Source organism: Chionomys nivalis, chromosome 22 (genome assembly GCF_950005125.1).
Source record: "Chionomys nivalis chromosome 22, mChiNiv1.1, whole genome shotgun sequence".
Taxonomy (NCBI): domain Eukaryota; kingdom Metazoa; phylum Chordata; class Mammalia; order Rodentia; family Cricetidae; genus Chionomys; species Chionomys nivalis.
In genome coordinates, this window is record NC_080107.1 from 16,674,622 (window position 1) to 16,698,886 (window position 24,265).

General features: G+C 42.0%; 1 protein-coding gene across 1 annotated transcript in view; it reads left to right on the forward strand.

Moving 5' to 3' along the window:
• Window positions 1-24,265, forward strand: part of Slc38a11 (solute carrier family 38 member 11) — a 43,912-nt gene that overhangs the window by 17,168 nt on the left and 2,479 nt on the right. The window contains exons 8-11 of the mRNA XM_057755542.1: window positions 8,608-8,678; window positions 9,337-9,498; window positions 12,879-12,991; window positions 16,340-16,471. Of these exons, the coding sequence (XP_057611525.1) occupies window positions 8,608-8,678; window positions 9,337-9,498; window positions 12,879-12,991; window positions 16,340-16,471 (478 nt within the window). The remainder of the gene's footprint in view (window positions 1-8,607; window positions 8,679-9,336; window positions 9,499-12,878; window positions 12,992-16,339; window positions 16,472-24,265) is intronic.

The following is a 24,265-nucleotide window of genomic DNA, read 5'->3' on the forward strand; positions in this document are numbered from 1 at the left end:
ACCTGCCTGTCTGTGCCAAACCAACCAACCACCAACACTTTGTGAAGAGTTGGCAGGGAAATCATAGAACAGATGATAATAAGAATCAAAGAACATTGACATCTCCAGTGGCAAGCTGTGTTCATGATTACAGGGTTTTTCTTGGGGATTTTTTTTGTAAGATCAAAACTATATTTCGGCCAAAAAGAATCAGCATTAAGTTTTCTGAATATTTAAATCGACTTTTGAAAATTGTAGTTAACATAAGTGAATCCTTTCTGACACTGAGAGTAATCACGAGGAAGGATTTTCCCAGGCAGTTCTGTCACACACAGATCTGTACCAAAGATTCAGACACAAATGAGCTGGGACAGCACAATGGCTGAGGAGCCAGGGGAGGCTGAGCTGGGGGACGCGGTCAGGTCTGCCGGTTCTTCAGAGCTTGACAGAAAACAGGAAACATGAACTGTGCCCGAGGGTGTCCAGAGCATTTAACTCTCAGCTGCGTCTGGTTGAAGCAGTTAATTTATAAAGCGCCCAACAAAAGTCAGCTCTGCCCACACTGGATTATTTGGAAGCCTCCCCTGCAACCACAAGGCACAAATGTTCCCAGCCTCCTGACCCAGAGGTGCGGTGTCCTAAGACCCAGGAGCAATATTCTGAAGCTTGGTTGTTGATTCGTTGTTATTTATTTGAAATGGGGCTCAGTAGATATATAGCCCAGGTTGGCCTGAAATGCACTACGTAGACAAGGCTAGCCCCAAACTTACAGACACACACTTTCCTCTGCCTCTTGAGGGCTGAGGTTGCAGGGGAGACACCATGTCCAGCCTGAAGCTTGCTTTCCTCAGTCTATGAAGACAGATTTATTTGCTAGGATATCATTGCGTATCCCTCAGCTGTTAGGAAGATAACAAATTCAAGTTTCCAATCAAGATCAGAAGACTGAATCCAAGAATCCAAACCATTACCCGCACCCAGCAGGTCACAACCAGCTGTAACTTCAGATCCTGAGGAGCTGATGTCTTCTTCTGGCCTCTACGGGCATGTCCACACATTGCATGTACTCCCTCAGACATACATACAAATAAAAATGATTAAAAGTAAATCTTTTCTTAGAAAGCATATACAACTATGTATAGCTTCGTGATTAGCATACATATAAAGAAACTCTGACTTCGATTTGCAGCGCACTCCCCACCAAAAAGACTAAACAAAAATTATATACATTAACAGCTGTTCAGATGTTTTATGTAAAGGAAGCAACCTTTCTTTCTGAAGTGCTGCCTGTGCTAAGGCTACGAACTGCTGTGTGCTGGGCCCTAAATTATCTTCTTACTCTTCACATATTGTAGTTCTCAGAAGATTTAAGATTAAGTACTTTTTTGCTTTCCTCCCAACCCCCTTTTCCTCCACACCCCACCTCCCCTCCCCAAGCTCAATTCCTGCGTTGGGTTTTCTTTTAACCGGTTTACCCTGTTTGACTTTTAGACTTGATTCCTTTTGTTAAGCCTCTTCTAAAGGCTTAGATAAGATAATGGATCAGCCTGACAGGAAGCCCTGTGCTGCTGTGCCTTCTGACAGACTGACTCTCAGTTTGCCCTGCACCTCCATCCCCACTTTCGGACTCCCCTTCACCTCTTCCCTATGCAGTCTGAGCCTCAAAACTCCACACTCTCAGGGCTGGCGTGAAGCCAACTACTCTCATGGTGAACAACCTCTACATGGCTCTCCATAGTTATGACATAAACATCCCCTGTTAATTCTCCTCCACTGATGTCTCTCCTGCCACCATCCTCTCCCTCACGAACCATTTAAATTCCTTTAATAACATTTTAGTGGGATCTCAGGACAGAAGGGAAATCCATGTGGCCTGTCTACTCTGGTTTAATTCGAAAGCCAACTTTAAGAGTGTGTGTGTGTGTGTGTGTGTGTGTGTGTGTTCAGACAGACAGATAGATAGAGATACATTAGAATGACTTACAGGCTGTGGTCCAGCTAATCCAACAATGGCTGCCTAAGAATGCACATTTTAAGAATCCAGTACTTACTCAGTCCATGAGGCTGGATGTCTCAGCTGGTCTTCAATATATATGATATCTCAAAGAAGAAGACTCAAATGCCAATGAGGAATGGACTTGCTATAAATAAAAAAAAAGTAGGTGAAGAGCAGAACTTCCCTTTTCCCTGTCCCCCTTATATAGACTTCTAGCAGAAGGTGTGGCCCAGACTAGAGTCAGGTATCCCCATCTCAAAAGATCTGGATTAAAAGTGTGTCCTCCCACCTCCAAGATCCAGATTAGAAGTAGATCTTCCCACTTCAAATCAAACAAAAAAATTCCTCACAGGGGTGCCCCATTTGGGGTTTTTAGTTAATTCCAGATTAGTCAAGTGACAGCCAAGAATTGCCATCGCAGATGGATAGGTAATTCTTTCTCAAAAATTACCTAATTACTTTGTAGAGATACTAGCGGCGGGCTACGTTCCTGGCACCTGGCCGCCCGCACGGCTAGCTTTACCCGAAATAATTACATAGAAACTGTATTCTTTTAAACACTGCCTGGCCCATTAGTTATAACCTCTTATTGGCTAGCTCTTACATATTGATCTAACCCATTTCTAATATTCTGTGTAGCACCATGAGCTGGCTTACCAGGAAAGATCTTAACCTGTGTCTGTCTGGAGTGGGAGAATCATGGCGACTCACTGACTCCCCTTCTTTCTCCCAGCATTCTATTCTGTCTACTCCACCTACCTAATTTTCTGTCCTATTAAAGGGGCCAAGGCAGTTTCTTTATTACTTAACCAATAAAACAACAGATAGAAAGATGACCCACCTCCATCATTACTTATTGTAACATTTTTCATAATAATGAAGATATAGAAACAGTCTAAGTGTCCAGCCACTGATGAATAAGGAAAATATGACAAATACATACAACATAATACTATTCATATATTTCATTTGCCACAACATGAAACTGGAAATGTAAAATAAGTCACAAGCAGAAAGTACCACATGATCTCACTCACTTATGAAATATCTTAAAAGTTGATCTCAGGCAGGGCTTGGTGGTACATGCCCTCTCTCCTAATACACGGGAGGCAGAAATAGGCAGGTCTGTAGAATCCCACCTAACCCCATACAGTGAGGCCCTGTCCCCCAAAAGCAAACAAAGTTGCTCTCCTAGAAGTTAAAGAGTTGAATGGTTGTCACTAGAGGCTGAGGAGGGGGTATCTAACTACACAAGTAACAGAAATAAGTTCTATGTTTTATGTACAGTAGAATAATTACAGATGATAATTTACAGTTAATGGTTAAAAAGCTAGGAGAAAGTATTTTAAATATTTTTATGAAAAAAAACATGTGTATGTGTGTGTGTTTGTCCTGATTTTAAAATTACCTGGTAAATATATATGTATTATAAAAATCACATGGTACCCCATACATAAGTAGAGTTTTTTTTTTAATATTTATTTATTTATTATGTATACAATATTCTGTCTGTATGTCTGCAGGCCAGAAGAGGGCACCAGACCTCATTACAGATGGCTGTGAGCCACCATGTGGTTGCCGGGAATTGAACTCAGGACCTTTGGAAGAGCAGGCAATGCTCTTAACCACTGAGCCATCTCTCCAGTCCATAAGTAGAGTTTTATGCAGATGAAAAACATAATAAATTTTCCACTTGCTGAATCTCTTTACCTGTCAGTTTCTAGTCTCTGTTACTCTAACTATGATCTAAAGGTTAAAGGAGGAAAAGAAGCAGTGTTAGCATTTAGCTGAAAGCTTTGGGGGAGAGATCTATGAGAGCCAACCCTTGAAAATGTTCCTTCACAGAAAGCGGAAAGCCAGGTGTTAAGGGCATATTCCTGTTTATACATCCAATCATAGTTTAATTTGGTAAATTCATAGGAAGCTAATTTCCCAACACTTGCAGAGAATTCGAAATGCACACGTTCATACTCACACATCCCTTCCTTATGAAAAACCTATCCTGGACCTCTAACGGTTCTGAAAGAAAAAGTGTAAGTTCACTGATGAGGTAAATGGACTGTGGAAAGGCAGTCCCAGTTGTTCATGAAATTTGCTCAATGTTTGTGCTTGACATATCACTGTCAATGATAACATACAAATGTCATGAGTGCCGTTCAGCCTCCTCAGTCTCTAAGGGTTGTTATCATGGGGTCAGGCTAGATGTTGCTGAAGTCACCTGAGTTTGTTCTGTTCATATTCGTAATATTTGAGCTTACTATGAAATCTGGGAATTTTCAGCTATTCTTCTAACATTATCTGTTCTCTCTCTCTCTCTCTCTCTCTCTCTCTCTCTCTCTCTCCCTCCCTCCCTCCCTCCCTCCCTCCCTCCCTCTCCATCTCCCTCTCCCTCTCTCTCCCTCTTTCTCCCTCTCGCTCTGCCTTCTGACACAATGCTGACTAGGTAGACTAGGTGGTGTCTCAGGAGCCTGTTTCCGTCTGTCCACTTTTCTTCATCTATTAATCCTTCAATCTTTTATCTTCCTGTTTTTCAATCTTCAAAATGTCCATGGTATTTCCTCTGTCTTTGCAAATATATATATTTGAATTTGCTGCACCGTTTTCATTTGATAAGCCTGTGGATGTAGGTCAACTGGTAGAGTACTCGCCTGGCGGTTTGATCTCCAACATCACATCAAACTGGGCAAGTTGGTGGACACCTGTTATCCCCACATTCAGGAGCTGGAGAAGATCAAGGAGATCTTGGACAGACTAGGATAGATGCCATAAATAAGAAGGGTTAAAACTAAGGAAACCTAATGTAACAGGTTACAGTAGCACACCTGTCCATTCATTTTGATTTCGAGACATTCAGGACTTAACAACTGAAGCACCTGGCATGGTTGGATGTATCTGTAAACCCAGCTACTAGGAAAGCTTAATCAGACAGATGACAAATTCAAGGACCACCTGGGCTATAGAGGGAGTTGAAGGGCTGACTGGCCAATTTAAACTTACAAGATCCTATCTCAAAAAAGTGAAATATATCCGGGGATATAACTCAGTGGTAGGGTGCTTGCCTGGCATGCAGAAGGCCATTTCCCTGGTACCTGACACACACAAAATTAAAATGAATACTTATGACCTCAGTCTTGATTCTTTTCCTATCAATTGTTCATCATGTTTTATTTTTCTTATTGCCTTGCAGAATATTTACTTTAAACTAGATAATAATCATTTCACTGATTTTATGTGTGATCAATCCCCAATCTCTTTTTCCAGTTAGACATTTGTAATCTTAGCTTTTCATATGGATTATATCATTTACAAATGTTTTATGATACCTTTAATTGATTTTGTCATCTACCAATATTTGCCTTCAGATGTCAATAGTATCTGTTTGCAGAATTCATTCTTCAATACACTTTATTCTTTGAATACTAATTTGGGAGGAATTGGCAGGTGCATAATATTGAGTCTTCCTGAGCAGAAATGTAGACATGGTATATCTCTCCATTTCTTTGTATCTTTAATAGAAGTATAACATAATGTTAAAACTCTCTGGAAAATCAGAATTTTGTTTTTACAGTCGCTCTTTACAACATGTCAGTTGTCTACACCAACTTTACTGGTATGTGTGTGTGTGCATGTGTGTGTTTGTGTGAACTGAATTTATATTCAGCCCTCTGTTAAATACCCTAGTGGTTGACCACAAGAGCCCTTGAACTGTCCATGTTTACAATCATGTTGTGCTCGAATAAGCTACACATTTTTTGTAATTAGACATCTTCTCATTGACTTCTGGAACTAAGTAAGAACCGACAATTGGATATGAAACATACCTGGTTTCTTCCCTTAGTTGTAACATTTCTACCTTTTAAGATCCATGTTTATTACACATATGTTTTGTTGTAGATGTTCTTCCTTGGGATAAGAAAATTCTTAACAGCTTGCTTGGTATGTTCATGAAAAATCAATACTGAATCATATGCTTTTGTGGATGTGCTAAAATCCATACACTTTCCAGCACTAATCTATTAATATGGTAAATGCACTAACAGATGTTTCTATGAAACTACCCTAGCAAAGATTAGGACAGCCATTTTTGGTGATGTTTTAATCATACACATTGCTTGGACACATTATTAATATTTTTGTATTTGACATCTATAGTCTAAGGTAGAAGAAACATAACTTCATTTGTTTTGCTCCAGGATGGGTATCAAAATTTATCTCGATGCATAAATTATAACAGGGAGAGATAGCCATTCCTTCTCTTCTGTCCCCCACCCCACCCCCATGGAACTATTGTTTCTGAACGCATTCCTGGATTATTGCAAACAATTGGAAAGCAACAACCCATTACCTCGCTCCTTTTCCCAGACTTGGAGCACATTACTCTCTCAGAGCGTATCAGAAATTTAGACCATCTTCCATTAGTACTGCCCAATGGGAATCATTTTATAAGCATCTTACATTAAACAAGTGCACTTTGCACATTGTGGCTGGAATTTGCCAGGCTGACTGGAGAGAAAGCTCTGGAGGCAGCAGGTGGCAGCAGCTCCCACTCCAAGAGCAGAGATTCCCATCAGGTCAGAGAACAGTGGGAAGCCTCCTCTCTTTTCTGTAAGGCTTTTTCCCCCCTGAGAGCTGCTCGTTTCATTTATAGAGAGATGATAGAGATGATATACTGCAAAAAAATTCCACAAACCTTGACAAAGCAAACAGAATCCGTTTGTGTCCTCTTTATACAGACAATAAGGAGCAAACATAAAAGTTGAGTTTTCATCTTGAGAATTCCCCTTTTTCTCTAACCCTCCAGGACCCCCGTGCTCTCTAGTGGGCTTCTTGTCTATCTCCATGCACTCTTTTGGGTCTCATTCAAACCTGTCTATAGAAGTACGTGCTACTTGTGGACTTTTATCTACCTTTGAATACGTGAGAAAGGATACTAATCAAATATTAATAGATAGTACTGGTAAAACTGTATATATTGAATATATGCTGTCTTACAACCCCTTTTCAGAAGATTTACATGTTTTATCTCATTTAATCTGTTAAATAACTCAGGAAGTTAGATACTGTGATTACTCTCATTTCACAGAGGAAGGAATTAAAACGCAGATCAATTAACTTAGCTAAAGGAATACCTTAGCCAACAAATAGCAGAGGCCAGAAGAACAGACTCAAGTCTGTGATATTCGTTATTATTGGAGGTGGAGACATGAGTATTTATGAGGCAGGCCAGTCCATGCTGACGCTACATATTTTAATTCCACTGGGATGTAAGGTGCTTGAGAATGTAGAGCACCTAACTGGACATGCTGAAGCCACACTTTTAACCCCAGAACTATAAAGGCTGAGCCAGGAGGATCATGAGTTTGAGGCCAGCCTGGCTAGATCACCCGTGAGGTTCTGTCTCAGAATAAATAAATGAATGAAAATAATTTTTGAAATGTATATAGTTCAAAACTCCATTTAGAAGTACACTAACAGGTGGAAACCTGAGACCAATGTCCGAAAAGATTTTGGCTGAAACACAGCAAGAAGCTAAGCAAACTAGATCGTAATGCTTACCTTAACGTTAGATGAAAATAATTCTCATTTTGGTTTTGGTTTTGGTTTTGGTTTTGGTTTGAGACAGGGTCTCAATGTGTGACCCTGGCTGGTCTGGACCTCACTTTGTAAACTAGCCTGGCCTTGAATTCATAGAGATTCACTTGCCTCTGCCTCCTGAGTGCTAAGGCTAAACATATGAACCACTATGTCTGGCCTACATAATAATTCTTGAATGTACCTGCAAAAAAAAAAAAAAAAAAAAAAGAAATGAGATAAGAGTGCATTTGCCCAGAAATAGTCAGTGCACCCTCAGTCAGTCTCAACTCACGTCCACCTTCCTCAGTAAACCACAGCTCCCTTTAAACTTCTGTCAGCTCGATCAAGCCTGCAAACCTGAAGAGGTGAATGAAGAGTAGATATAGGACGCTGGTAACTTAGTATCTCCCTCGGGATCCTGTGTGCTGACTCCATACTAACTTTGTTGTTAAATTGACTAAGCAAATCAATTTCCCGAATCACACACTCGGTGGGTATTTTACATGTATATACACAGAATCTTTCTGTGTCCACAGGCATTTTAGAGCATTGGGGTTGAGGAAATGCTGGTGCCCGTCCCCAGGAAATGATGAGATGAATGAAAACCCCCTTATTAATTTCTTTCTTTTTCTTTTTGGCAAATTATTTATTTTATATGTATAGGTATTTTGCCTGCATGGTGTGTGTGTGTATGTGTGTGTGTGTGTCTGTGTATATATGTGTGTGTGTGTCTGTGTGTGTGTCTGTGTCCCATCTATGCCTGTGTCTGTGTGTATCACGGGTGTCTGGTTCCCAAGGAGTTCATAAGGGGGCATTAGATTTTCCAGGAACTGTAGTTACAGGTGGCTGTGAGCCGCCAGGTGGGGTCTAGGCACCAATCCTGGGTCCTCTGCAAGAGCAACAAACACTTTTAAACTCTGAGCCATCTCTCCAGCCCCCCTTAATAAGTCCTCATTGAAAGATGCTCAATTGTGATGTGGGATTCTATTTCTTATTCTCCAGTAAGTTTATTATTACACTTGTTTAATAATATATCTAATTAACTGATTTTCTTCTAGACCAAAGACAGAAGATGCTTGGGTGTTTGCAAAGCCCAACGCCATCCAGGCTATTGGGGTGATGTCTTTTGGTGAGTACCTGGCTACAAAACCCTTTCTCAGTATGACTCCCTCTGCTCAGTGAAGAGGTACTGCTCCCTGTATGTCTATACCAGGTCTTCTAAGTTCCATTTAGCAGCATACAATCTAGTTTGTGTTAATATAAAATTACCAACCCTTTCTTGTCCATTACCAGCCTTCCTCACTCGTTACTAAAATTTGCTCCTAATTGAAGAAAAGTATTTCCAGGATGGACATTCATTACAGTTAGTGTGTTTTCTAACTTGGAAGTCCAGCAAATATTATAGACCTCTTCAAAGTCTCTGCAGAAAAAGTTAAAATCTGGCTAGATATCTATAGCTGCCCTATGTTCCTGTTGTCAAGGAAAGTCACGTGCAGATTTTCCTTAAGATAGGAAGGGTCATCAGGAAGAGGAAAAACTGGGAGAGAAGTTGGGCAGGCAGGCCTGGTTCTTGTTGACAGTGACGAAGAAACCAGGTGAGACATCTATGTAGGTTCTCATTTGTAGGCTTCTTAGGAAACTTTCTGTCTTATTCAGTGTAACAAAATCAACATGTTTTCATCATAGATACTTGAAATTCTAAGGCCGTATGCACCTCTCAGCTTTTCAGAGTAGAAAGCACAGGCCTGCTACTGCCCCAGTAATGATTGTTTTCTTTTGTGTTACAGCGTTCATTTGCCACCATAACTGCTTCCTAGTCTATGGGTCTCTCGAAGAGCCCACGGTGGCTAAGTGGTGCCGGATCATCCACACGTCCATCTTGGTTTCTGTGTTTATTTGTGTGCTCTTTGCCACTTGTGGGTACTTGACTTTTACCGGCTTCACTCAAGGTAAAACGAGAGCCTAAACCACATCCTACCTTGGTGCACATGTGGATTGGTGCCTGTATATCAGTTTTCTACTCATTTTTGGAACAGTTTTCCCAGGGTCTGCCCTTCTCCTCACTCTCCGCTCTATACTCCTGCCTCTCTATGCTCTGCTCCCCAATTTCTCTCTTCTTAATCGCTGAGACTTAGTTCCGTGACCACGGATCCTCTGCTTCCAGACAGGTTTGTTTGTTTCCAGACATGAACTCTGGCTCCTCTCTCCACTACCACTCTGCACTTTTCTTTCCTGGGCACTAACAGCCTCCCAGTGCTGAAGCTGATAACCTTTCTGGTCTGGTCCTTCTGAACCTTTCGGAGTCAGCTGTCCTGAACTGCCTTGCCTCCCACTTGAGGAAAGAATGACTGTACTATAATGGGTTTTCCTTTTCTGTGCTATTTTTTTTTCTTTTTTCTTAAGGACTTTCTAATCCCCCATCCCACCCAGACATTGGGGTCCTGTCTTTCTGATGACAAATAGTCTGTGTAATTTCCTTATTCTCCTTCTAACCCAGACCTTCCTTTCCATCTCCAGCCTGTAGGATATCTCAGCTTAATTGTCTCATTCTGGACTAAATCACGAACATCATCTTTCCTATGAAGCCAGCCCTCGCTGACTTCCAAATGCCTTCTCTTTTCTTGTTTCTCTCGGGCCTGGTAACTAAGTGGTCTTCCCTTTACCGCTTTTGACCCTTTCATCCAATCACTCGGGGTGTAATACTCGGGGTAGCCTGACAGTGGGCCAAGCACAGTGATTCAGAGATTCCGCAGCTTTTACAGGTCTAGCCTCTCGCTTGACCTTCCCACAACCCTTTGAAGGTAAGTGGAATAACGAGTTTTACTTCCTGCTCACACAGAAAGAGAAGTAACTTGTTCCAGCTGGCTGGTAACAACCAGAAGGCACGTGGTCTGCTGAAGCTCAAGTTCAGATATCTTCCCCCCTTCTCTATCTGCTTCCTCAGTTTTGACTAACATGGAGTCTTCAACAACCTCTTCGAGTCCAGCTCCTCTTGACTTGGTTTTCTGTGGTACGCTTGGGATGCCTTGATCTGCACAGAGATCATAGGTCGCTGTGATTGTGTGCATTTAATTCTCAGAAAATAATAAAGATTAAAAAAACTAGTGATAGTGTGATAGCAATGCAGAACATATGGATTAGTTATAGGATAGTACAGTTAAAAGCAGCGTTGAAAGTCTGGATAAGAACTGACCTATTTTCAAGCACTGCCGTGGACCAATTAAAATTGCTACATAGTATGTCAAGTTGAATGGCCTAAGGACTCCAGCAGGCATGGAACCTTGGTTAATAGATGTCTGTTTTCGCTAGTGATGTCTTCCTAGTGTCTTTAGCAACGGTAATTGCCCTGCTGTAATTAAATATTTATGACAGCTGTGCATGGTCAGTAACATCTGTAATCCCCACACAGCGCATGCGAGGCTAAGGCAGGAGGGTGGCTAGCCTGTGCTATACAGCAACACTCTGTAAAAAGCCTCTTTAAGCTGAGTGTGGCCACATGGGCCCATGTAGGGAAGAGACAACAGGATCGCTTAGGCTTCCTGACTGCCTGCCTATCTTTGGTGAGAGATTCTGTCTCACAAATAACAAGGCAGAGCATGATGAAGCAGGGTACCTGATGGCCTCCGATGGCCTCCACAGGCCTGTACACAGGTACAAATACCCACACAGCTATGTGCAGACACTGCATACATTTACACACAAACACACACACATTCTGTCTCTTATACACTTTTATTTTTTTATTTTTTTATTTTTTGGTTTTTCGAGACAGGTTTTCTCTGGGGTTTTGGAGCCTGTCCTGGAACTAGCTCTTGTAGACCAGGCTGGTCTCGAACTCACAGAGATCCGCCTGCCTCTGCCTCCCAAGTGCTGGGATTAAAGGCGTGCGCCACCACCGCCCGGCCTCTTATACACATCTTAATAGAACAAAGCTGACAGGTATTTGATGATATTGTTCTTGTCCCTGTTTTTTCCCCTTAGCTCTAATTCCCTGACACACACTTAGATTCCAGCTGAAATGAGCCAACATTGCTTCTTTAGCTCATTTTTCTTTAGCTCGACCTGATTGTGTTTGTGCAAACTACATGTTCCCTTGCTCATCAGGTACATTCGAGCCAATAAGGCAGTGGGAAGTGTAGCGTCTCATTGTGATACCCTGTGACGTCAAAGCAAACACAGGACCTGGTTATTGGGGGTGGAAGGTTGGCAATGGGAACCTAGGTTCTTGGGTTTCTCACAGGGTTGAACCCTTAATCAGTGTTGAAGCTGTTTTCTGCTTCTATTGCTCTGTGTTGTCATCTTCTTCTGCCCAGAAGGGACACCAGGAGAGTCACACACATCAGGTGTCCTTGGTGGAGAGAAGGGACTTGCCCTGGAAAGAGGAAGTTTCCACATGAATAGGCTGCAGCCTCACTCTTTAATACAAACAAGCTCAGAGGATTAATTTCTTCTTCTGAAACGGTGCCGTTAAATATGCGGCTCTCATGCAATTTTTTAATTGGTTTAATTGAAAAAAGGCAACTGCAGTGTCCAGCCTTAACCATGTTATGTCCAGGAAGTAATGAGGCCCAAAGGCTGTCTGCTGTGAGCTGACCAGAGCCTGGCATTTTTTTCGTAGACTCCTGCAAACATACAGAGTCTCAATAAAAAGGAGCCGAAGGTATATGTGGTCTGTTACTTGGTTTAGAAGTCATTAAATTTGGTGTCCTTTCCTGGAATCGGTCCTATTTGCAGTGTTAAACCAGTGAAATTTGTGTTTCCACTTGCATATATCAAATGTCACGAAGGACAGTGTTACCTTTGGAATTCCTTGGTGTGGTGCCGAGCTTGTGATCAGGACCTATACCTCCCGTGCAGGAAACTCAGCCTCCCACAGGCCCTGGTCCTGCTCTTCCTTGCAGGATTGTCCTCGATCTAAAAATAGCATTTCAAAGAGAAATTTGTTTATTTTAATAGGCATTTGTTTAGAATAATACAATCGCCAGAAACAAAGACCAGAAGCCATTTATAAAGGCAGCGCACAAGAATTTAGGGAGTTGATTCTGTTAAATATATATATATAAAGAAAACCCAACCCATAATGGACAAAGTATTTTTTCAAAAACTGGCACAACTTTAAGGCAAACTTACCAAAAACAAATAAGAATGATGAGTCTACCTTCAAGTGGAGCATGTACTATAGCTGTGGATAATAGCAGGGCTACTGTAATCTGTTCGTCTAATTCGATGAGATGAAGTGTATGGGCCACCACTTTTATAGGAAGGAATATCTCATTTGTTAGTTACTCCCAAGACCTTGCAATTCCAATATATTTTTCTTGTTCTCCAGGAGACTTATTTGAAAATTACTGCAGAAGTGATGACCTCGTGACCTTCGGAAGGTTTTGTTACGGCATCACTGTCATTTTGACGTACCCGATTGAATGCTTTGTGACTAGAGAGGTAAGCTAGCCCAGGCTCTTTCCAACCCTGTGCCCCTGTGATTGCTCTACTGCATTTACTTAAGAAGACACAGATAACTCAATACCTAAATTCCCTAAAGGCAAGATGACAGGGGATAGATTCATACAACCTTCTCTTTAAGCTGAAAGGTATCAAAATCTACAGATAAACATTGTTAGGTTCCAAAGAAACTCGGGACAAACTAAGGTTCTGGTTAGCCTATCAAAGCAGACACTGGCTGCCAGGCTACTTCAGCAAGTCTTACCCCCACCCTCTACCCTAAACCTATCCAGCCCTTGACCTTCCCTTCCCTTCCCCCAGCTTCTGACTCTAGCCATTTCGGCCACATACTTTTTTGGCCTCTGATCTTTGGGTCAATTCTTCTCTCTCTCTTCTTATCCTCTCTTGCTTGCAGCCCTTCCCCCAACTTCTTTCTCTCTCTGCTATGGACTCTTCCAGATACCTCTGTCTATTCTCTCCCTCATACCTACAATAAAAACATTCTTTCCAACCATACCTAGGAGTGGTCATGTCCTCATTTTCATTTAAATACGTATTCAAATATTTATAAAATAATTTGTTTTTAGATATTGTGACTATAAATCATGCCCCAGGGTTGAGTCTAGACGATCATAAACACAAACACATCTCTTGGTCCCCAAGTGACTAACAGCCTTTAGAAAAGCCAAATGAAGAATGAAAGTTTAAAGAACTCATTCCCAAAATTATATTTTTGTTATGATGTTTCATAAGCCATTGTTTATTTACCAAAGGCCAGAGTAATTTGTTTTATTTTTAAAAATAATATATTATATTCCATGAGGAATTAAACTTCAACTTAAACCTATAGGTCTACAGATATATTTTGATGCATATATTTATAATAAACGTCTTATGAGAATTTTACATGTTTGCAAATACAGGCAGTTATGTAGACAAAAGAGAATCTATTCTTGTGTAATCCTGGGTAACGTGGCTTGTCAGGAATCTCTTAGGCCATTGGCTAGATATCCACTGTGCTGAGTGAGCAGCACCCACGAACTCTGTGGAAAGGGCTTAGTCAGCATCTTCCCCTACAAGCTGTTTATGCAGTGCACTGGGATTGCATACAATGAATGAAGGGCCTTAAATCCCCTATCGAATCCACAGGCGTCTCAAGGCAGCTGGTTTCTCACTGCAGGCCAGTTCTGGCAAGGTGAACCAGTGCTGAAATACAGGTTCAGTGCTGTGCATTCTTTCCGGTCTCACTCCTGTTCGCAAACAGCATGACCCAAGGCTGGTGCCCTTCCTTTACAGAAGAAAGGGGTAGAGAGGACTTTATGCAGAATTTTGAGCTTCGAGATTCTTTTAAAACTTTGCTAACTATTGGTCGGGAAAGGTTGTTCTGTCAACATCTGCCCAGCACTTCAGGCTCAGATCGGATCTCCAGATCAACATGAGTGGACGGTGCAGGCTTGGATGCCTTCTGGTCAGCCGTGTGTGGGTGACTTGAGTCACATCACCTGCAGCGTCTGTCTTTCCTATGTGGAATGAGTTTTCTTTCTAGCTGCCATCATGGGAAAGCAGAGTAAAACTAGTATGTTTGCCCTGGCAGCATGTGCCATGCAGAGAGATGCTGTATGAGACTCTTGATTGCTGTTACTGTCTGCACACATACACACACACACAGAGCAAACATGAACACAGCCATTTCTCTTTATAGGTGAAATAAACCAGATACATATAAAGAGGATTGAAAAAAAAAAGACTGTATGCCCTGATCCTGCCTATTTAGCTATTTCGGCCTCATAAGGCCATTTTAGAGATGTATGGAACAGTTGTGTTTAAAAAAAATAGCAAATCCACATCATCTAAGTTATTAGTATCACTATTAAGTCTCTACCAGCAGCAGCGCTGAAGGAGCAGCTGGGCAGGGATATCATCTGTTTAGGTCATTTTTCCACAGTTGTCATGGTTACAGTGTCTGGCACCTGATGCTCTCTCCACTGAGAGCTCTCGCTTCACTGGTGTTTTGCACATGCTCATCACTCTGTTCAGAGTCTCCTTTCTGTCCTCCATCGAGAATGTTCTTACTCTTTCTCCTTTGCTCTTCTTTCCACGGTGGCCTCAGCTTGTCATTCTGCTCTAACTTAATCCTCACCCCAAGCTCGGCTAGGTCACTCACGTTTCAGAAACGGTAAAAAGAAGAGGACTTTAAGGAAGGCCATGTCCTGTGTGCTGTGGTCCTAGAAACCTGACTGGGGTGACATAGGGATGAAGAAATACAGACACGTGTACAGACAAGCTTAGATTGGGTGGCCTGCGCTTGCCATGGTGGAGAGCACCTACCATGACAGCCCAGAAATGATTGTGTTTATTATATACAGCATAAGGAGGGGGTAGCTAGTCCTGGTGGGGGAGCTCAGGCTGTAAATGTCTAGGAGGAAGAACCTGCGACAGAGTGCACTTTCTCTCAACATTTGCATGTGGACTTGGGGAAGTTTTGCCAGTCACACTGGTCTGAGGCACTGGGGTCCTGGACATGGCGGTGCTTCTGTCAGTGTTATACTTCCACTCAGGGCTTCATCTGCTCCTCACACATTCATCCAGGGCTTCCTCTGCTCCCCTCAGGAGACCATTTTAGACAACGGAAGAGCCCTCTAAATTCTACTTGGTCTTTTAAAATCCTGCCACAAACTGGTCTCTACTTTTTTCTATACCAATTATGGGCCTTCTATTGGGATGTAAGTTCTTGAGAACAGGATCATTCTTTTGACATTCTCTTATTGTAAATTCATCAGAGTGGGATACATCCAATAGTGACTATAGATTAGCCTCCTAATCTGTTTATTTATGAAAAATATCGACAAACTATCCTTAATTTGTCTTTCCTCTTTGTGGGTTTCTTTCGTATAGAATTGATTTTCTCTTATTAAAGGATAGCACTCATCCAATATCATTAAGAGGGTAAGTCCTAACACCTTCCTTAGGGAACATTAAATAATCAATTAGTGTTTGTAATTTGTTTTAGTGGCAATCTGCCCAGCTCAAGAAGGATAAGGAAACTTTCAAAGTCTTCTTATTCTTTAAAAAAAAAAAAATGTGTGTGTGTTACAACAATGGTGTGCCAGGCTCTGGGTCTACAGCATAGGACACTGACTGACAATGTTCACAGCAAGGAATACTCATTATTGCTATGTATGCGGATGTGCAGTTTCTTTGAAAAAACAGAAACATTCCTAGTGTCCTAAGGTCTGATGCGTTGCCTTACTGTGGATGGTTCATATAGTCATCGCGCTAGTACAAAAGCCTCTTACTGATTCCAGTAAGCCTCAAGAACACCTATCAACTGCTCTGTTTATTCGCCAGGTAATTGCCAATGTGTTTTTCGGTGGGAATCCTTCATCAGTGTTCCACATCATCTTAACAGTGGTTATCGTTACTGCAGCCACGCTCGTATCACTGCTGATTGATTGCCTTGGGATAGTTTTAGAACTCAACGTAAGTACATGAAAGGACTTGCTCTACGCTTTCTGAAATATCTTTTAAAATGTTACTGTCTAATACAAAATGTGCTTTCCTTTTCTTCAAAGTATCACTTTCTGAAGTATAGTGGAAATCTGTTTGCATTATAATAATAAATACTGACAACGATGACCCTCTGCTGTCTGTGAAAGCATATGGTTTATGGCAGTGCTTCTCAAAGGGCATGATTTTGCTCCCCATCCAAGAGGGTGGTATTTGTGATGTCCAGAGACATCTTTGGTTGCCTAGCAGGGTAGCAATGCTATGGGTATATAGTAAGAAGAAGCCAGGACATCAATAATATCTCATGATATTCAGAACAATCCCTCACAACCAAACTATATCTGACTAGAAGTGTCTAGAATTCCATGGCTGCATAGCTTGTCCCTGTACTATCCAGGTATTTCTCAAGTTGACCACACCCTACACTGTGTGTAGAATTGAAATGTCTAGTGGATTTGTTGAAATTATAGAAAGAATAAAATTCTATCCCGATCACATCATCACTTTGGATGATCCAAACTTCTTTTCCTTTCAATATTTTTTTTTCTTTCCCCAGACTTTTCTTTTGTCATCTCTAAGCACTCAGATGTAGCTCTCTATTGTGTCATATCTGAACTGATCTTTTTCTTTCAACGCGATTGGAAATGCTGTTGCTCAGTAGCCCAATCCTTGCCTTTATGGGAACTTATTTCCAGTGTATTTCTTTTTTTTTTTTTTTTTTTTTTTTTTTTTTTTTTTTTTTGGTTTTTTCGAGACAGGGTTTCTCTGTGGTTTTGGAGCCTGTCCTGGAACTAGCTCTTGTAGACCAGGCTGGTCTTGAACTCACAGAGATCCGCCTGCCTCTGCCTCCCGAGTGCTGGGATTAAAGGCGTGCGCCACCACCGCCCGGCTTTTCCAGTGTATTTCTCCAAAGGCTCCCTTAGCTGCCAGATTTATTTTCAGCCTGTCGCTCTGCCATATCAATCTTTTCTCTTCTCCTTTATCCTATCTATTTTTCCATTCATTTCTTTTCCTGCAATGATTATTTTTCTATGTCTGCCTAAGTCCTACAAAGTCTGTTGTTGGCTGGTACTTGGAACTCATTTATTCATTAACCATATAGTAATTGAGCAATTACTCTGCACTACACGTAAAAGCATAGTGATGGAAGGAAATTTGAAAGAATATAACCATTCTCACTAACATGAACATTCAGTTGCTATGTGGTTGATGAACAACACACACACAAAACTTCACACACTTTGGTGACAGATTCCATTGGGAACACAGAGGGACAGAGAAGGACATCAAGAATAATTCCACTCTATTGTGTGACCCTAGGCTAATGACGCCATTTGTTGAGATAGCAATGGAAGGAAAACTACCAATGCAGGGTCATTATTCTTCCCTCTCCACAAGCCTTCCAGGATTTCTAATCAGAAGAAAACCAGTTAGCATCTCCTGGTCATGCACCACGGGGAGGGCAGGGTTGTATAGGGGAGACTCCAGCTCATCCTGCTCTCCTGGCTATGAGAAGTGCAGGATGAATGAGGGTTTATCGCTCATACTGACGTCACTATGCTTTCCCAATGCCATTGTGACCTGAAGTTCCAGACAAAAGCTGGAACACAGCCTGTCGAGAAGCAAATAATTTGGACTTTTCTTATATCAGATGCCAAACACTAGGGACCCTGGGGAATTTTCCATTACATCAATAACAGGAAAAAGGCTTCCTTTGGTATGTTGATGCAGCCCTGTAGTTCAAGCAAGTTAGCTTCTCAGAAGACTAGGCACGGGAATCCCTTGAACCCAGGCTGAGCAGTATAGCAAGACCCCATCTCTCAAACAAATTGAAAGGGGAGAAAAAGCAGAAATCCAATCACATTGTAGTCTTGATTTCTGTGAATGGTCCCTGTTTAATTTAATGAAATAACTTTTACGTAAGATCTTAGACCATGTGATAGTTGAACTGTCCATGAATTATCTTTACTTTACAAATGATAAACTCTTCCAAGACAAGCATATGTAATGACTTCCTCTATGGCCCAGCACACTGGGCACGCTGCTGAGAACAGCTTAAGTTATTACAAGAATGATCATGCCTTGCCACCACAGCTTAGGACCTGTTTCTATAACTATTCAGGATCATAAGTGAACCACTGGAATAGAAGCAGGAAAGCAAGCAAGGAATATATATTACGTATATTATATACATACACACATATACATCTCTCTCATACACACGCATGTCACAGTGTTGTGAGTACTAATACCATTGCAACTACACTGTAGAGATGTCTGGAATAATGAATCCCTACAGCAGTCCCTTGTCTGTGATAAAATGTCCTGACAAGCTGACTTAAGGAAGAAAAGGCTTATTTTGACTCACAGTTCACCATGACAGGGAAGACAGAGCCACTGATGAGGCCAGCATGGCATTCAGGAAGCAAACTGATTGCACTTCACACTCACACACACACTCACACACACACACACACACACACACACACGGGGCGGGGGAGAGGGAGAGAGGGAGGGAGAGAACAAGAAATGGGTCCAGGCTATAAAACACCAAAGCCTGTCCCCAGTAATGTACTTCCTTCAGCAAGGCCACATCTAAAGGATCAATGGCCATCCCAAACAGCATCACCCTCTGGGGACCAGAGTTTCAAATACATGGTGCCTATTTCTCATTCAAGCTACAACACTACCAATCATTTTTTTTTTGTTGTTTGTTTGTTTGTTTCTGGTTTTATGAAATACCTCATTTGAGTTCTCAAAATTTATTAGGTTGATTTTTATTTTTTTAACTTTTCGAGTTACTTATTCACTAGTATTCATGATGTGTGTGTGTGTGTGTGTGTCTGTGTTTAAGAGAGAGACAGAGAGGGAGAAGAGAGCAGGCAGCACATGTATGCAGCTATATACATGCATAAGGGCCACTGGACAGTGTTTTGGAGTTGGTTATCTCTTGGCACCATGGGTTTTGGGGACTGAACTCAAGCCGTCAGCCTTGTACTGCAAGAACTTTAACCCACTGAGTCATCTTGCCAGCTTGATCATTTTTGTTTTGGAAAATGTATTTATTTTTATGAGTTTGAATGTTTTGCCTGCATTTATGTAAGTGTACTAGATGCATGCCTAGGTATCACAGAAGCAAGAAGAGGGGCACTAAATCTCTTGGTACTAAAGCTAAGAATTGTTGTAAGTGACCATGTGGGTGCCTGGAACTGAACCTGGGTCCTCTGCAAGAGCAGCAAATACTCTTGCTACTAAACCATCTCTCCAGCCCCAACAGCTAGTCAGTCTAGCTGAAACAGAAAGTTTCTGATTCAATGGGAGTCTCTGTCTCAAGGAAAGAAGGCAGAGATCGATGTCAGAGGACACCAAAAGTTGTCTTCTAGCCTCCACATGAATGAACACACTGACATACATATGAATATACCACTTTTATTACACATACATACATGCATACATACATAGAGCTCAGCGGTGGACTGCTTGTCCTATTTATGCAAGGGTCTGCACTCTATCCATAGCACAGAAAAATGATTTCTTGTGTATGTGTTTGTGTATGTGTGTGTGTGTAGGCATGTGTATTTGTGGGGGAAGGCGAGAAAGAGAGATAAAGCTTATCTTTACGTATTATTTTTAAGAATAACCCATGTTACGTATGAAACAATATTTTAAAGGACTAAAGTAAATAACAGGCTGGAAGTAAACTGAAACTAAAGATTTTTGTGTTCATTTTCTCTTCATAGCTTTCATATTAATTAGTAGACTTTCTGTGAGGGGAAGTGAATGACAGACAATTCAGGGCCTTGCCACAGTCTCTAATCACTTTAGAAATTCTTCTCTGTTCTGGCTTTTCAGATATCACAGTCACCCACAAAGATGAGAGGTATGTTAGAATGAGAACTTGCAAAATCAGGGAAATGCTGATATTGCTAAAAACTAAATAAATACAGGCTAAATAATTTGGGTTATCTGGTAAAAATTCAAAGCCCGTTTAGAATTTCACCTTTGTTTCATGTTTTCATAGCAGAGGACAGCAAGGAAACATTCTCAAAGCAGAGGCGTTCTCAATCTTAGAGTCCATTTTAAAAGCAAAGAAAAGCAGTCCTTGACCTGTTCTGTTGCAAGACTCCAGCATCTTGGCTGGATGCTGCTGTTAGGGACGAGGTAGCTGCAGTAATTGGGCCCTGTGGGTTTCTACTTGTGGAACAAAGGGGGGGAAATGAAACAGCTGGTGCCGTGGCCACAGGAACCAGCCCCCAAAGCACTGTATGCTGTTTGCTTGGCAGGAAGAAAGCAGGCCGATGAGACCCAGACAGAGAGACATAATCATCGGGCGCGCAAACCAGGGCCCGAGTAGGTATACTTCCTAAGATAGAGGCTTTCTTTTTCTCCTAAGATATAGGAATAACTTTCATGAGTATCAATTGATTGTAAAGCAGAAATTTAAAAGATAGGTTAATTTTTTGTCTTTTCTCCCCATTCTGCTTTGAAATATTAGCAGTGATGGGAGTGGAGTTGAGAGGAGGTCAGAGGAAGGGACCCTGCGAGATTCAGACCTGCTCCCCAGCACAAACAAAGGAACCAGGAACTACCAAAATATGGCCACAGGGGTTGTGGGGTGGAGGGTCGAGGAGTAGTAACCCTTCCTTACAGGAAGTCATGCTTCATCAGGTGTCCCCCAAGGAAAGGAGTCACTAGGTATGCTCCAGGGGCTGAAGGGAAGGCTCGCTAGGGAGGCAAGGACCAATAGCAAGGAGAAGGGATCTTTCGAGAAAACCCCACCTTTAAACCACCGGCTGTCACTCCCTGTATACCCCAGGCCTGAGCTTTCTCTCCAAGTAACATGGATCCTGTCAATCTTCCTGCCATTCCTTCCCGCTACTATAGAGGAGCAGCTGACAAGTTGGTCCCTGCAGGGCTTTGATAATCTCAGAAGCTGTATCCCCTACCCAGGGTAGCCACATACCTCACTCCCTTCAGGGGTATGAGCAGGGATAGAGGAGGGGCTATCAGAAGTGGGTCACGCTTGTCACCTGTATCACTGCCAAGGGCCTGGGGGCTCCTCCTCCCTGCAGTCACCCAGATAGGACTGATGCCCGTGACTAAGGAAACCCTGTCTGTGAACCCTGGTACCAGGGGCCTATGCCAGTGGCACTGACCCGCAGGGCTGATTCTTCAATGAGACAGCAGCAGCAAGGGGCCCAGTGAGATCTTTCCCTCATTCCTATCAATGGATCCCAACCCCCAGTCTACCTAACCTCACTCCTGCAGGCCCTGGAGGCCTGGAATCTCCAACAGCATGCAGCAGCCATGATGCCTACCTAGCAACCGCCAGCCTTAAGGAGCCAGAGAGCCATGGTAATGGGAAGATGAAGATGATCACCAGTCTCTGAGGTGTCCCATGGACCAAGGGTGTGACATGCCAAGGAGGGACCCTAGGAGGGGTTCTGCTGGGAGTGGTTCCTGATGGACCCCGAGGCTGATGGAAAACTCTTCCCCATGAGTCCACAGTTCATCAGGATTTATTTTTTTTTCTATTTAGTTTTTAGCTTCTTGCATCATTTACTAGATTCTACTCAGGCCACAAAACATAATTTTATGAGCTGTAGTGCTTATAAATGTCCTGCAGACCTTTTGTTCTTTCCATGATGCAAATTGCAAAATGTCCTGGCATCGGCAATGGATGGAACTGACCTGCCTTAATGAATAAGACAATATTTGTACCATCTTTTTAGTCAGCAGTTATGGTTTTATGACCTGCCAAGCAATTTCCAAAGCTGGTGGTGTATCTTCAGATAGTCCTTCACTAAATGGATTAATAGGCTGTACTCCTTTACATAGAGTCAATTAAAAAGAAAGTGGGCAGGAGAGATGGCTCAGAGGTTAAGAGCACTGCCTGCTTTCCCAAAGGTCCTGAGTTCAATTCCCAGCAACCACATGGTGGCTCACAACCATCTGTAATGAGATATGGTGCCCTCTTGAGGAATAATTGTCCAATATGGACAAGTTCAACAGAACCGCCACATATGGGCTGCCCATGCATGCTTCAGCATTTCCAGGACATAAATTTCATTTTTCGTTCAGACTATCATTTTTCTGTCGGTCTTGAGCTCCAGTCATGACTTCTAGCAAAGCCGAGCTTTCACGCCATTTAGAAAGTAACATGAACAAGTCAGTCAACTGGGTTTCTTCCAGCACAAAAATCAGCTGTCACGTTTGCTCTGTAACTGTCCCTGTCCCAACTTACTGATCTTTCTGTTATCAATTTTCATGGTGTGACAAGATACAGCACCTTGCAACTTTTTAATAAGGCAACTTATTAAAAAAAAAAAGCATTTAATTAGTTCTCATGGTTCCAGAGGGCTAGAGTCTAAGATTATCAAGGCAGGGAGCATGGCGACAGGCAGGCGGCATGATGCTGGAGCTGACTACTGATATCTTGAGACCTAAGCACCAGGTGTGGGGGCAGAAGGGGAGATTTAAGTGGGAATGGTAGGGGCTTTTGAAACCTCAAAGCCTGCCCCCCACAATACAGCTTCTCCCACAAGACAACACTGCCTAATCCTTCTCAAACAGTTCCCCCAACTGGGGACCATATAGTCAAATATATGAACTTGAAGGGGCCATATTCATTCAAGTCACAGCAATCAACGCATAAGAACTATAATGCAAACATGAATGTGCTTGCACACTCAACATGTGCCCATAGACATGCAAGCATGCATACATAGACATGCATGCCCTACACACATAAAGATAGAAAAATAAGGATGAATATATATACTGCCTTGCCTGCTGGCAAGTTGGATTTGGAAGAGTCCCCAAAGGCTGATGGCAGCATCTCAGCAGGTGACAGTTTCCTTCCTGACAGCAGCATCACACCCTCTGTTCTAGATAAGTTAGCCCCATACATGGTCTCTACAAAGGGCAGAATCTATACACACAAACCAGGGTGTAGAAGTGTGAGCAACTTCCACCCCCTAATCTCTTACTTCAAAGAAATTAGAAGCTCATACTTTTTACAAAGGAAGATTCATTCCCATAATATTTTCATAACTTAATTCAAAGTATCGTGTTGTTCATTTAATTTCAGCCATTTGATATTTGATTTTTTATTTGCTATGTACCTCTCGTAGATACTTGTATCTATTCAAGTGCTAAAGGGCAAAACACCACTGTGCATTTGTTTATTCTTTTCTATCTTTGTGTGTGTGTATGTGGTATGCATATGTATGCATGTATGTTTGCATGTATGTGGGCACATGTGTGGTTAAGTTTGCATGCACATTCATGTGAGGTCTGAGGTTTATGTAAGGAATCATCTCCAACTGCTTTTCTTTCTTGTTTGTTGAGGCTGGGTCTCTCAATCAAACACCAACATTGCCAATGTTGCAAGTCTTTAACGAGCTTGCTCTGAGATCCTGTCTGCATTCTGTCTTCAGAGGCTAGAACTAATTACAAGTAGGTGCCCACATCCAGCTGGTGTTTACATGGGCTCTGGGGATCAGAACTCTGGTCCTCACACTTGCATGGTGAGAACTTTAATGTTAAGGCCACCTCCTTAGCCTTAAATATTTTAGATTAGAATGCAGTATCAGCACCTCTTAGTATTTTGTCATTCTTGTCTCTCTTACTATAGAAATATTTTCTTGGCATTCTTCCCCAAAATTTTAGATACTACCTGATTCCACAGTCTGATTCCACAAAGTCATTTATCTGTAACTTAAAAAAAAAAACACTAAAAAAAAAATATACTACGGAACGCTTCTA